The sequence below is a fragment of the Balaenoptera borealis genome (genome assembly GCF_965194805.1).
Source record: "Balaenoptera borealis genome assembly, chromosome: 17".
NCBI lineage: Eukaryota > Metazoa > Chordata > Mammalia > Artiodactyla > Balaenopteridae > Balaenoptera > Balaenoptera borealis.
This window is the reverse complement of record NC_138876.1, coordinates 41,525,217-41,538,893: the sequence shown is the minus strand read 5'-3', so window position 1 is coordinate 41,538,893 and position 13,677 is coordinate 41,525,217. Positions and strand designations below refer to the sequence as shown.

General features: G+C 38.6%; 1 protein-coding gene across 5 annotated transcripts in view; it reads right to left on the bottom strand.

Moving 5' to 3' along the window:
• The window catches only part of RAD54B (RAD54 homolog B), a 113,777-nt gene that overhangs the window by 81,859 nt on the left and 18,241 nt on the right, over positions 1-13,677 (bottom strand). For all 5 annotated transcript variants that reach the window (XM_082363284.1, XM_082363280.1, XM_082363281.1 and 2 more), the window contains one exon: positions 5,909-6,077. In XM_082363284.1, the coding sequence (XP_082219410.1) occupies positions 5,909-6,077 (169 nt within the window). The remainder of the gene's footprint in view (positions 1-5,908; positions 6,078-13,677) is intronic.

Below are 13,677 nucleotides of genomic sequence, written 5' to 3'. Positions count from 1 at the left end.
CTTTAAACTGCTACATCAGTCAATCCTAAAGCCTGCAATTTCCAGATACACATGCTAATAAAATTCAATTTTATAATCCAGTATTTTTAACAATACTTGAACCAAAAGCATATTAACTGATATTAAAAAATTTTTTTCCTTTCTTTCCATTGTGCTTATCCTGTTTGCCCATTTTATCTTGCTTAAATCACCACTTCTGCACATTTTGTTTTTATTTTATTTTTTTTAACATCTTTATTGGAGCATAATTGCTTTACAATGTTGTGTTAGTTTCTGCTATATAACAAAGTGAATCCGCTGTATGTATACATATATGCCCATATTCCCTCCCTCTTGCATCTCCCTCCCACCCTCCCTATCCCACGCCTCTAGGTGGTCACAAAGCACCGAGCTGATCTCCCTGTGCTATGCAGTTGCTTCTCACTAGCTATCTATTTTACATTTGGTACTGTATATATGTCAGTGCTACTCTCTCACTTCATCCCAGCTTACACTTCCCTCTCCCATGTCCTCAAGTCCATTCTCTACGTCTGCGTCTTTATTCCTGTCCTGCCCCTAGGTTCATCAGAACCATTTTTTTTTTAGATTTCATATATATGTGTTAGCATATGGTATTTGTTTTTCTCTTTCTGACTTACTTCACTCTGTATGACAGACTCTAGGTCCATCCACCTCAATACAAATAATTCAATTTCATTTCTTTTTATGGCTGAGTAATATTCCATTGTATATATGTGCCACATCTTCTTTACCCATTCATCTGTCGATGGACACTTAGGTAAATGCACATACCCTGAGACCTTTGATACCCTAAGGTGTCCTATGAATACATTCTCACATATGATTATAATATACAGATATTCATTGTAGCTTTGTTTGTAATAAGAAAAGATACCAAGCAACCTAAATATCCATTAATATGGCACTGGTTAAGTACATTTGGCAAATCCACACAATGGAATATTATGTAGCTTTTAAAAAGAATGAGGTAGGGGAGTTCCCTGGTGGCCTAGTGGTTAGAATTTCGGGCTTTCACTGCCATGGCCTAGGTTCAATCCCTGGTCACGGAACTATGAGATCCCGCAAGCCATGCGGCGGGGCCAAAAAAAAAAAAGAAAGAGAAAGAAAAAAAAAAGAATGCAGGAGTTCTAAATGTACTGAAAAAAGATTTCAAAGATAAATCAAACATCTATAAATTAATTATAAACCAATAAAATTCAAAAATCACATTAATTTAATGACAGTGTTATTTTACTGAAATTAAACTGCTAATCACAATATAAGTATGGCACCAAAAGATTTGGCACATACAAGTCCTTTTGTGTCCAACAAGCTTCTTCTCCAATACGGCATATGAGGGCTCAATTCTTTTTTGACCATCCTTAATCTGAATATACGAAACCTTCATTTGGTAGGAGTATACCCCATTCTGTCTACCTCTGTTCTCATGTGCAGACATGAAATCTTGTAATAATACTCAATTATAGGGCTTCCCTGGTGGTGCAGTGGTTAAGAATCCACCTGCCAATGCAGGGGACACGGGTTCAAGCCCTGGTCCACGAAGATCCCATGTGCCGCAGAGCAGCTAAGCCCTTGTGCCACAACTACTGAGCCTGCGCTCTCGAGCCCACAAGCCACAACTACTGAGCCCATGTGCCACAACTACTGAAGCCCGCATGCCTAGAGCCCCTGCTCCGCAACAAGAGAAACCACAATGAGAAGCCTGCACACCACAACGTGGAGTAGCCCCCGCTTACCGCAACTAAAGAAAGCCCGTGTGCAGCAACGAAGACCCAACACAGCCAAAAATAAATAAATAAATTTATTAAAAAAAAAAAAAAGTCAAGTAGCACTTAAAAAAAAAAAACTCAATTATATGGTGGCCATCCGAAAGATCCAACATAGGCTTATATACTTTTATTCATATTATTTAAAAGAAAACACAGAATTCTAAGCTTCTCTGAGAATTTATAAACCCCTGAAAATATGTCCAAACATCTCCAGGGACCTAAAAATCATTAGAAAAACACTTCTCTCTCCAACAGAGATTTTATCACTCCCTTTTTATACCTTTAATCTTCCCCTCTTCAATACCTCTTTCTTCTCAACCCACAACATACTAGCTTTAAAAACAACAACCAAAAAACCTCTGTGGTTCCCTGCTATCCCTCAAGATACTACTCCTTCCCTTCAAAACCAAATTTCTTTATTGATTTACATACATTATTTATTTACATTCACTGACTCCATTTTCCTCTCTCCACTCATCACATATCCATTACAATATGGCTTTTGTTCCAAACACTTTCAGAAACTATTCTCTTTTAAGTATTACCAATACTTGCACACTATAATGTTCCAGCAGCTCCTTCTTAACTTCTTGACTTACCTGAAGTACTTCAGAGCCAAAGGGCTTAGCCAAGGGACTCAACTACAAGTTTTTCAAGATCCCTTCAATCAGTCATAAAATGTTTTTGAATTCATACTGTTTGACTTAAAACCCAAACAAGAGAAAGTTCCTGCCTTTGTATGCCACAGTTTAGTGAAGGAGACTCAGGTAAATAGATAAAATATAAAGAGTATAGCTGAACAGCCTGAGGGAGAATTAATGGTCTCATCTTACACTTCATCACAATGAAAAGGAATCAGAAAGAATGAAAAAATTTCTTTGTTTCTCTAAAGAATGTAAGTATAGCCGTGAGTATCAGAAGGTCTAGGGCTCCCTTTATTAATTTCCAAGGACTGCTATAACAAAGTACCGCAAACACTTAAAACAACAGAATTTATTGTCTCACAATCTGGAGACCAGAAGTTCAAAATCAAGACGTCAGCAGGGCCATGCTCTCTCTGAAGGATCTGTGGGAGAATCCTTCCGTGCCTCTTTCTAGCTTCTGGTGGTTGCCAGCAATCCTTGGTGCTCCTAGGCTTGCAGCTGGATTACTCTGATCTCTGTCTCCACTGTCACAAGGCCTTTTTCCCTCTGTATTTCTATGTCTCTCTCCTCATAACCAGCCCCTGGATTTGTTAGAGGAACCACTGACCGAAACTGCCCACCCTGGCCAGGCACCACAGTAACCATCTGCATGAGCTGTTTTACAAAAGGAGGTCCTGGTAAGGAACATGGAACTAACAAGCCACCACCAACCGGAAGAATTCGGGAAAAGTCAAAAGGAGATGCCAGACCATATGGCCTACCAACCTCCCAGAATCCTCCTCGCTGGACTCCTTCTTGGCTGAGCCATGCGTGCACCACCAGGAAGGACCCGGAGTCAGAATGATTGGCCAGAGACTAACCCAGAAATTAATCTCATCACCATAAAACCCAGGAGTGTGAGCCACGGTGGCACAGCAGTCCTCCTGGGTTCCCTTTCCCTCCTGCTCTCCATGCCCGTGCCCCTTCCCACTAAAGTCTCTTGCTTTGTCAGCACGTGTGTCTCCTCGGACATTTCATTTCCGAGTGTTAGACAAGAGCCCACTCTCGGGCCCTTGGAAGGGGTCCCCCTTCCTGCAGCAGATTTAGGGTCCACCCTAATCCAGTATGACCTCAACAGACTTGATGAGACTTGAAGTGCGCAGTAAAGTTCAATAGAGTGAAAATGTACTTATTAGGGCTCTTTTGGTTGTTAAGAAACCAAACTTAAACTAGCTTAAGTAAAAATGGTTTTCCTGATGAACAAGATATTAAATATTATGAATTACTGTTAATCTTGTTTGGTGTAATAATGTGGTTATATAGGAGAAAACATTTATTTTAAGATATACATGCTGAAGTATTTAGAGGTGAAGTGGCATGATATCTGCAACTTAGTTTCAAATGGTCCAGAAAAAAAAATTGCATACACAGGGCGGGGCTGGGTGGGGAGGGACAAATGAGGCAGAATGTTAACAACTATTGAATTTATGATGATAACTGGATTATTCTTTCAACCTCTCTATATGTAGGAAATTTTTCAAAATAAAAAGGTAACAGGAAATGAGGACATATTTTAACTGGGACATGCAGGCTTGGACCTGACTTCAAGGTGGATTAGACCTGGAATTAAAAGAATGTCAAAAGGTGAATATATACTATACAGGTCTTTCATCTCCATACTTTTCTATACACAACATTCCTCTCCAGCAATCACCATAGAAAGCAAGATGTTTCTCACAACGCTCTTTTCCCCAGTTAACCTCTCTCTCTAAATGAGAGGCAGGAGGGTATCAGGAAGTTGGCACACGTTCCCCAGTCCAGTGAATGTACTAAAAAAGGGAAGGGATTAAGGGATTAAAGGTTGAGTAAATTAATTCCCTCTTCAATTTATTTTAACTCTTAACTCCCTTCTCATATTTAACAGGGAACAGAATGAGAAACTATAGTAGAATGCAAAAAAAGCCCCAAATCAGTAACATGAAATGTATTATATTCTAGAGTCTAAATATCATTCTCTGGTGAAGAGATTAGCTACCAAGATAGAAAAGAAACAGGCATACATGGATCATTATCCATCACAGGCTTGACAGTAGAGAAGAAAGCCTGGGAAAATAGGATATTCACCTAACGAAGATGGAAGGAAGAAAAGAGAAAAGGAGGAAGGTAAGGAGGAAAGTAATAAAGAGAGAGCAAATCAGTGAAACAGGGCAGAAGCTAAACTGCCAAACCCAGAGCTGTCTCTAGGGATCTCCCTAAATTGATACCACCAGAAGTCCTTGTCAACTTCATCCTGACATTTGTTACAAATTTGAGAGCACGTAAATGGTACTAAGGATACTGGCCAGTTGGGAAAAATCAGAAGTCCCTTCTGCCCAACAAGAAATGAACCCATTTATATGTAAAATTTATTAATTATCACAAAGCTCAAAAACTTCCTTCAAAAGGGTTAAGCACTTAAGGCACTTTGTTGATTTGCACTGGTATCTTAAAATAGTAGCTATATTCTATAGACCAGCAAATGAGGCTCTCTCCCTGACACTCTTTATTCAACCAAAAAATAAAATGTTATTTAGAAAAATGTAGTCTTAATGGTGCCTTTCACAGGCCAAATAAACATCCATGAACATCCTAGATAATTTTTTTAATTACCTGAAAAATATTAATCTCTTACAGATGCAAAAAGAACCACAGTCATTATTTTAACTCAATTCAACTTGTTAAATGCTTGGTCTTCCTGCAATTATATACTTTCATAATTCAAATCTAACTGATTTGAAGTTACTCCAATGGACTAAAATGAATCAACAGTTTTACTCATTTAAAGTTCACCTCTCCTTTTAGTGCTGTTAATGCATTTTAAAACTTTTTTAAAAATCAAATCCTTAGGACTTCCCTTGTGGCTCAGTGGTTAAGAATCCACCTGCCAATACAGGGGGCATGGGTTCAAGCCCTGGTCCAGGAAGATCTCACATGCCACGGAGCAATTAAGCCCATGTGCCACAACTACTGAGCCCACGTGCCACAACTACTGAAGCCCACAGGCCTAGAGCCCGTGCTCCGCAACAAGAGAAGCCCCCGCAATGAGAAGCCTGTACACCGCAACAAACAGTAGCCCCCACTCACCGCAACTAGAGAAAGCCCGCACGCAGCAACGAAGACCCAACACAGCCAAAAATAAATAAGTCAAAGTAAGTAAATTTAAAAAAAAATCTTTAAACACAATTTATTTTGGTACTTGAGGTAAAGACCATTATTTGACCAATAAGTTTATAATGAATAACCTTAGACATATGCCTATTACAAAATGCAAGATTTGAATGATGTGGTTATTACTCCATCATTAAAGATAAATTACGACAACAAAAAATCTGAATTGCCAGCGATCTAGTGGTATTACATCAACTATTTTCAAATATAACATATTCATTCTTGTAAATAATCAATTTAAATAATACTGTAATAAGACTGGTCAAGTATAAACCTGAACAGTCTTACCTGTATGATGTGGGTCTGATGTTGTCTTTGCAGATGCTTCCAAGCAATATTTTCCCCTGTAATTATCCTCATGATTAATTCCTCTAGAACTTTCTTCAGTAGGTAGATTAAAACTGCATATTCTGGGATCATTTTGTGACTGCAGAAAAGTATTCTTATTTGCAGCAACCTAAAAGAACAAAATATGTATTTTATGCTGATATTAAACATAATTTCCCCTATTTTTACATAATAGATTCCTAATTTAAAATGTGAGCTACTAGTTTCTCATACCTAAATGGGTAATATTTAAAAATAAAAATTATAATTTTTATTGTTTGTTTTTTAAGCTAGTTTTATTACATTATAAAAGCTGAAAGACATCACAGAATGAAAATTATGCTTACAATTATAGTGTATTTTAAGCAACATATCAAATGAGGTTTTAAATAAGTCACAATATGCCATTCTCAGTCAACTGCTTTTTTTCTTGCTAAATTTCTCAATATTAAAAGAAACACTTAAATATTGTTAATTTAAGTGTGATAATGATACCTGCACTGTATTGCTGTTGTTGTTTTAACAGTACCTTATGTTTTAAAGGCAAATACTAAAATATTTACAAATGAAAAGATATTCCTGGAATCTGAATCAAAATAATGAGAGGGGAAGAAGGGGGGAGGGAGCGGGAGAGGTAAAAATGAAGCAAGATGGGTCATAAACTGACAATTGTTCAAGCTGGGTGATGGGTACACGGGGGTTCTTCATATACTCTTTTCTCTATTTTTGTATACATATTAGCTTTCTGTTGCTGCTGTAACAAATTACGACAAACTTAGTGGCTTAAAACAACACAAATTTATTTTATAATTTTGTAAGTTGAACTCTCACTTGGCTCTTAACGGGCTAAAATCAAGGTAATCAGCAGGGCAGCATTTCTTTCAGGAGGTTCTAAGGGAGAAAACATTTCCTTGACTTTTCAAACTTCTAAAAGCTACCCAGATTCCTTGGCTTGTGGCCCCATTCTTCTACTTCAAAGACAGTTCCTCTGCATCTCTCTGCCCCTGCTTCCTTAATCACATCTCTTTCTCTAACCCTCTCATCTGTCTCCCTCTTCTACTTTTAAGGACCTCTGTGATTATATTGGGCACATCTGGATAAGCCAGGATGACCACCCCCCACCCCATCTCAAGGTCCTTAACATTAATCACTTAGTCAAAGTCCCTTTTGCCACGTGAGGTAACATATTCACAGGTTCCAGGGATTAGGACATGGACATTTTTGGAAGGCCATTTTTCTGCCTACCACAGTATGTTTGAAATGTTTTTTAAATAACAACTCACAATAACAGACACAGTCGTCATACCTCTACAAATATTCATTATAATAAATTTCAGAGACATTCAAAAACCTATCTGATAAGATTCTAAAGTAAGTCAGGTGAGGGAGGAGTCAAGATGGCGGTGTGGGAAGATGCGGAGTTAGCGTCTCCCCACAACTAGGGCGCCTGACGGCCGCTGGTGGGGAATTCTGACTCCCAAGGAGACGGGAGGAATCCCAAGGTGAACTGGTAGGACGGAGGGGTACCGAGGGGGGAGAAGTGGAGGCCAGACAAGATCAGCGCCTCTGAGGCCAGGGAGATCAGGAGAGGCAGGTAGGAGGGACTCTCCGGGAAGAGCGGGTGAGGAGCAGAGGGCGATCGTCTGGCCCTCTTGGGCAGGGGAGCCTGCTGAGCTCCCAGGCCGGTCCCCTGCCCTCCAAGGCCCCCCCTCTCCCCTCCTCCCCCCCCCCCCACTGGCCGCATTGGTCCTGGGGCATAGGAGGAAGACTAGGGAGATCAGGAGAGGCAGGCAGGAAGGGCCCTCCCAGACCACAGACCAGAGGAGCAGGAGGGGAGAGGAGGGCGTTTGCCCCACCCACTCAACCCCAGGAAGCCTGCTGGGCTCCCAGGTGAGGTTCCCTGCCCTCTGAGACCGGGGTGGGGGGCACAACTGGGCCCCTTCTGTTCCTTGAGCCTAATCCGCACCCCCAGGGCCTTTTCCAGCCCTGTCGGTCCTGATCATTGGCCAGGCCCACCACCCAAACTTCGCCCTTGCTTAGGCCCTGCTCTCCACAGCCAAGGCCTCCCCCACCCCCTTTTTTTTTCCTTTCCCTCCTCCTCTTTTTTACTATTGTGGTACTGATGTACCTTCTACTTGTTGATTCATCTATATTTTTATTTTTATATTGTTTCTAACATATCTGTTAGTCTCCTAGTCTAATTTTATTTTCTACTTTGTTATTTTTCTCTTTTTTTTTTTTTTTTTGCCACCACACACGGATTGCGGGATCTTGATTCATGAGCCTGGGGTTGCAGGAAGCTCCTGCGGTGGGAGCTCTGAGTCTGAACCACTGGACTAACAGAGAACCTCTGACCCCAGGGAATATTCATTGGAGTGAGGTCTCACAGAGTTCCTCATCTCAGCACCAATACCCAGCTCCACCCAACAGCCTACAAACTCCAGTGTTGGAAGCCTCAGGCCAAACAACGAGTAAAACAGGAACACAATCCCACTCATTAAAAAAAAAAAAAAAGAGATGGCAAAAAAGTATGTCACAGATGAAGGAGCAAGGTAAAAACCTACAAGACCAAATAAATGAAGAGGAAATAGGCCATCTACCTGAAAAAGAATTCAGAGTAATGATAGTAAAGGTGATCCAGAATCTCAGAAATAGAACGGAAGCATGGATTGAGAAAATACAAGAAATGTTTAACAAAGATCTAGAAGAACGAAAGAACAAACAAAGAGAGATGAACAACACAATAACCGAAATAAAAAATACACTAGAAGGAAGCAATAACAGAATAATGGAGGCAGAAGAACAAATAAGTGAGCGGGAAGACAAACTGGTGGAAATAACTGCCAAGGAGCAGAATAAAGAAAAAGAATGAAAAGAATTGAAGACAATCTCAGAAACCTCTCAGACAACACTAAATGCACCAACATTTAAAATTATAGGGGTCCCAGAAGAAGAAGAGAAAAAGAAAGGGTCTGAGAAAATATTTGAAGAGATTATAGTCGAAAACTTCCCTAATGTGGGAAAGGAAATAGTCACCTGAGTCCAGGAAGCACAAAGAGTCCCATACAGGATAAACCTTACTAAAAACACACCAAGAGACATATTAATCAAACTAACAAAAATTAAATTCAAAGAAAAAATATTAAAAGTAGCAAGGAAAAAACCAAAAAATAACATACAAAGGAATTCCCAAAAGGTTACCAGCTAATTTTTCAGTGGAAACTCTGCAGGCCAGAAGGGAATGGCAGGATATACTTAAAGTGATGAAAGAGAAAAATCTACAACCAAGATTACTCTCCCCAGCAAAGATCTCATTCAGATTCGATGGAGAAGTCAAAAGTTTTTCAGACAAACAAAAGCAAAGAGAATTCAGCACCACCAAACCAGCTTTAAAACAAACACTAAAGAAACTTTTCTAAGTGGGAAACACAAAAGAAGAAAAACACCCACAAAAACAAATCCAAAACAATTAAGAAAATGGTAATAGCAACATATATATCAATAATAACCCTGAAGGTAAATGGATTAAATGCCCCAACCAAAAGACACAGACTGGCTGAATGGATACAAAAACAAGACCCATATATATGCTGTCTACAAGAGACCCACTTCAGACCTAGGGACACATACAGACTGAAACTGAAGGGATGGAAAATGATATTCCATGCAAATAGAATCAAAAGCAAGCTGGAGTAGCAATACTCATATCAGATAAAATAGACCTTAAAATAAAGACTGTTACAGGAGATAAGCAGGGACCCTACATAATGATCAAAGGATCAATCTAAGAAGAAGATATAACAATTATAAATGTTTATGCACCCAACGTAGGAGCACTTTAATACATAAGGCAAATACTAACAACCATGAAAGGAGAAACTGACAGTAACACAATAATAGTAGGGGACATTAACACCCCACATACACCAATGGACAAATCATCCAAACAGAAAATAAATAAGGAAACAGAGCTTTAAATGACACAATAGACCAGATAGATCTAATAGATAATTATAGAACATTCCACCCAAAAGTGGCAGAATACACTTTCCTCTCAAGTGTACATGGAACATTCTCCAGGATAGATCACATCTTGGGTCACAAATCAAGCCTCAGAAAATTTAAGAAAATTGAAATCGTATTAAGCATCTTTTCTGACCACAATGCTATGAGGTTAGAAATCAATTACAGGGAAAAAACTGTAAAAAACACAAATACATGGAGGCTAAACAGTGCGCTACTAAATAACCAAGAGATAACTGAAGAAATCAAAGAGGAAATCAAAAATACATAGAAACAAATGACAACAAAAACACGACGACCCAAAACCTATGGGACGCAGCCAAAGCAGTTCTAAGAGGGAAGATTATAGCAATTCAATCTCACCTCAAGAAACAAGAAATATCTCAAATAAACAATGTAACCTTACACCTAAAGCAACTACAGAAGGAAGAACAAAGAACACCTGAAGACAGTAGAAGGAAAGAAATCATAAAGATCAGACAGAAATAAATGAAATAGAAACGAAGAAAACAATAGCAAAGATCAATAAAACTAAAAGTTGATTCTTTGAGAAGATAAAATTGATAAACCTTTAGCCAGACTCATCAAGAAAAAAAGGGAGAGAATGCAAATCAATACAATTAGAAATGAAAAAGGAGAAATCACAACTGACACTGCAGAAATACAAAGGATTATAAGAGACTACTACAAACAACTATATGCCAGTAAAATGGACAATCAAGAAGAAATGGACAAATTCTTGGAAAGGTACAATTTTCCAAGACTGAACCAAGAAAAATTAGAAAATATAAACAGATCCATCACAAGTAATGAAATTTAAACTGTGTTAAAAATCTTCCAACAAACAGAAGTCCAGGACCAGATGGCTTCACAGGCAAATTCTATCAAACATTTAGAGAAGAGCTAACACCCATCCTCCTTAAACTCTTCCAAAAAACTGCAGAGGGAGAAACTCCCAAATTCATTCTACGAAGCCACCATCACCCTGATACCAAAACCAGACAAAGATGCCACAAAAAAGAGAAAACTACAGGCCAATATCACTGATGAACATAGATGCAAAAATCCTCAACAAAATACTAGCAAACAGAATCCAACAGCACATTAAAAGGATCATACACCATGATCAAGTGGGATTTATCCCAGGGATGCAAGGATTCTTCAATATACGCAAATCAATCAATGTGATACACCACATTAACAAACTGAAGAATAAAAACCATATGATCATCTCAATAGATGCAGAAAAAGCTTTTGACAAAATTCAACACCCATTTATAAAAACTCTCCAGAGAGTGGCCATAGAGGGAACATACCTCAACATAATAAAGGCCATATACATACAACAAACCCACAGCTAACATCATTCTCAATGGTAAAAAACTGAAAGCATTTCCTCTCAGATCAGAAAGAAGACCAGTATGTCCACTCTCGCCACTATTATTCAACATAGCTTGGAAGTCCTAGCCACAGCAATCTAAAAAGAAAAAGAAATAAAAGGAATCCAAATTGGAAAGGAAAAAGTAAAACTGTCACTGTTCGCAGATGACATGACACTATACATAGAAAATCCTAAAGATGTGACCAGAAAACTACTAGAACTAATCAATGAATTTGGTAAGGTTGCAGGATACCAAATTAATGCACAGAAATCTCTTGCATTCCTATACATCAACAACGAAAAATCAGAAAAAGAAATTAAGGAAACAATCCCATTTACCATTGCAACAAAAAGAATAAAATACCTAGGACTAGACCTGCCTAAGGAGGCGAAAGACTTGTACTCAGAAAACTATAAAACATTGATGAAAGAACTCAAAGATGACATAAACAGGTGGAGAAATATACCATGTTCTTGGATTGGAAGAATCAATATTGTGAAAATAACTATCCTACCCAAAGCAAGCTACAGATTCAGTGCAATCCCTATCAAACTACCAACGGCATTCTTCACAGAATTAGAACAAAAAATCTTACAATTTGTATGGAAACACAAAAGACCCCAAATAGCCAAAGCAATCTTGAGAAAGAAAAATGGAGTTGGAGGAATCAGGCTCCCCAACTTCAAACTATACCACAAAGCTACAGTAATCAAGTCAGTATGGTAGTGGCAAAAAGCAGAAATATAGATCAATGGTACAGGATAGACTGCCCAGAGATAAACCCAGGTACATATGGGCACCTAATTTATGACGAAGGATGCAAGAACATACAATGGAGAAAAGACAGCCTCTTCAATAAGTGGTGCTGGGAAAACTGGACAGCTACATGTAAAAGAATGAAATTAGAATACTCCCTAACACCATACACAAAAATAAACTCAAAATGGATTAGAGACCTAAATGTAAGACTGGACACTATAAAACTCTTAGAGGAAAACATAGGAAGAACACTCTGACATAAATCACAGCAAGATCTTTTTTGATCCACCTCCTAGAGTAATGGAAATAAAAACAAAAATAAACCAATGGGACCTAATGAAACTTCAAAGCTTTTGCACAGCAAAGGAAACCATAAACAAGACGAAAAGACTACCCTCAGAATGGGAGAAAATATTTGCAAACGAGTCAATGGACAAAGGATTAATCTCCAAAACATATAAACAGCTCATGTAGCTAAATATTAAAGAAACAAACAACCCAATCCAAAAATGGGCAGAAGACCTAAATAGACATTTCTCCAAAGAAGACATACAGATGGCCAAGAAGCACATGAAAAGATGCTCAACATCACTAATTATTAGAGAAATGCAAATCAAAACTACAATGAGGTATCACCTCACACCAGTTAGAATGGGCGTCATCAGAAAATCTACAAACAACAAATGCTGGAGAGGGTGTGGAGAAAAGGGAACCCTCTTGCACTGTTGGTGGGAATGTAAATTGATACAGCCACTATGGAGAACAGTATGGAGGTTCCTTAAAAAACTAAAAATAGAATTACCATGATCCAGCAATCCCACTACTGGGCATGTACCCAGAGAAAACTGTAATTCAAAAAGACACATGCACCCCAATGTTCATTGCAGCACTATTTACAATAGCCAGGTCATGGAAGCAACCTAAATGCCCATCGACAGACGAATGGATAAAGAAGATATGGTACATATATACAATGGAATATTACTCAGTCATAAAAAGGAACAAAATTGAGTCATTTGTTGAGACGTGGATGGATCTAGAGACTGTCATACAGAGTGAAGTAAGTCAGAAAGAGAAAAACAAATATCGTATATTAACGCATGTATGTGGAACCTAGAAAAATGGTACAGATGAACCAGGTTGCAGGGCAGAAGTTGAGACACAGATGTAGAGAACAAACGTATGGACACCAAGGGGGGAAAACTGCAGTGGGGTGGGGATGGTGGTGTGCTGAATTGGGCGATTGGGATTGACACGTATACAGTGATGTGTATAAAATTGATGACTGATTAAAAAAAGAAAAAAAAAGATGGCAATATAAGAACTCAAACTGCCATTGCCAATTTTGAAAACATAGGAAGGTGACCATGAGCAAAGGAATGTAGGTGGTCTGTAGAACCTAGAAAAGGCAAAGGAAACATTCTTAAAACCTCCAGAAATAAATGCAACCCTGCCAACACCTTGATCTTAGCCCAGTGAGACCCACGTTGGGCTTCTGACCTACAGATTTGTAAGATAATACATTTGCATTGTTTTCCTTTTTTTTAATATTTATTTATTTGGCTG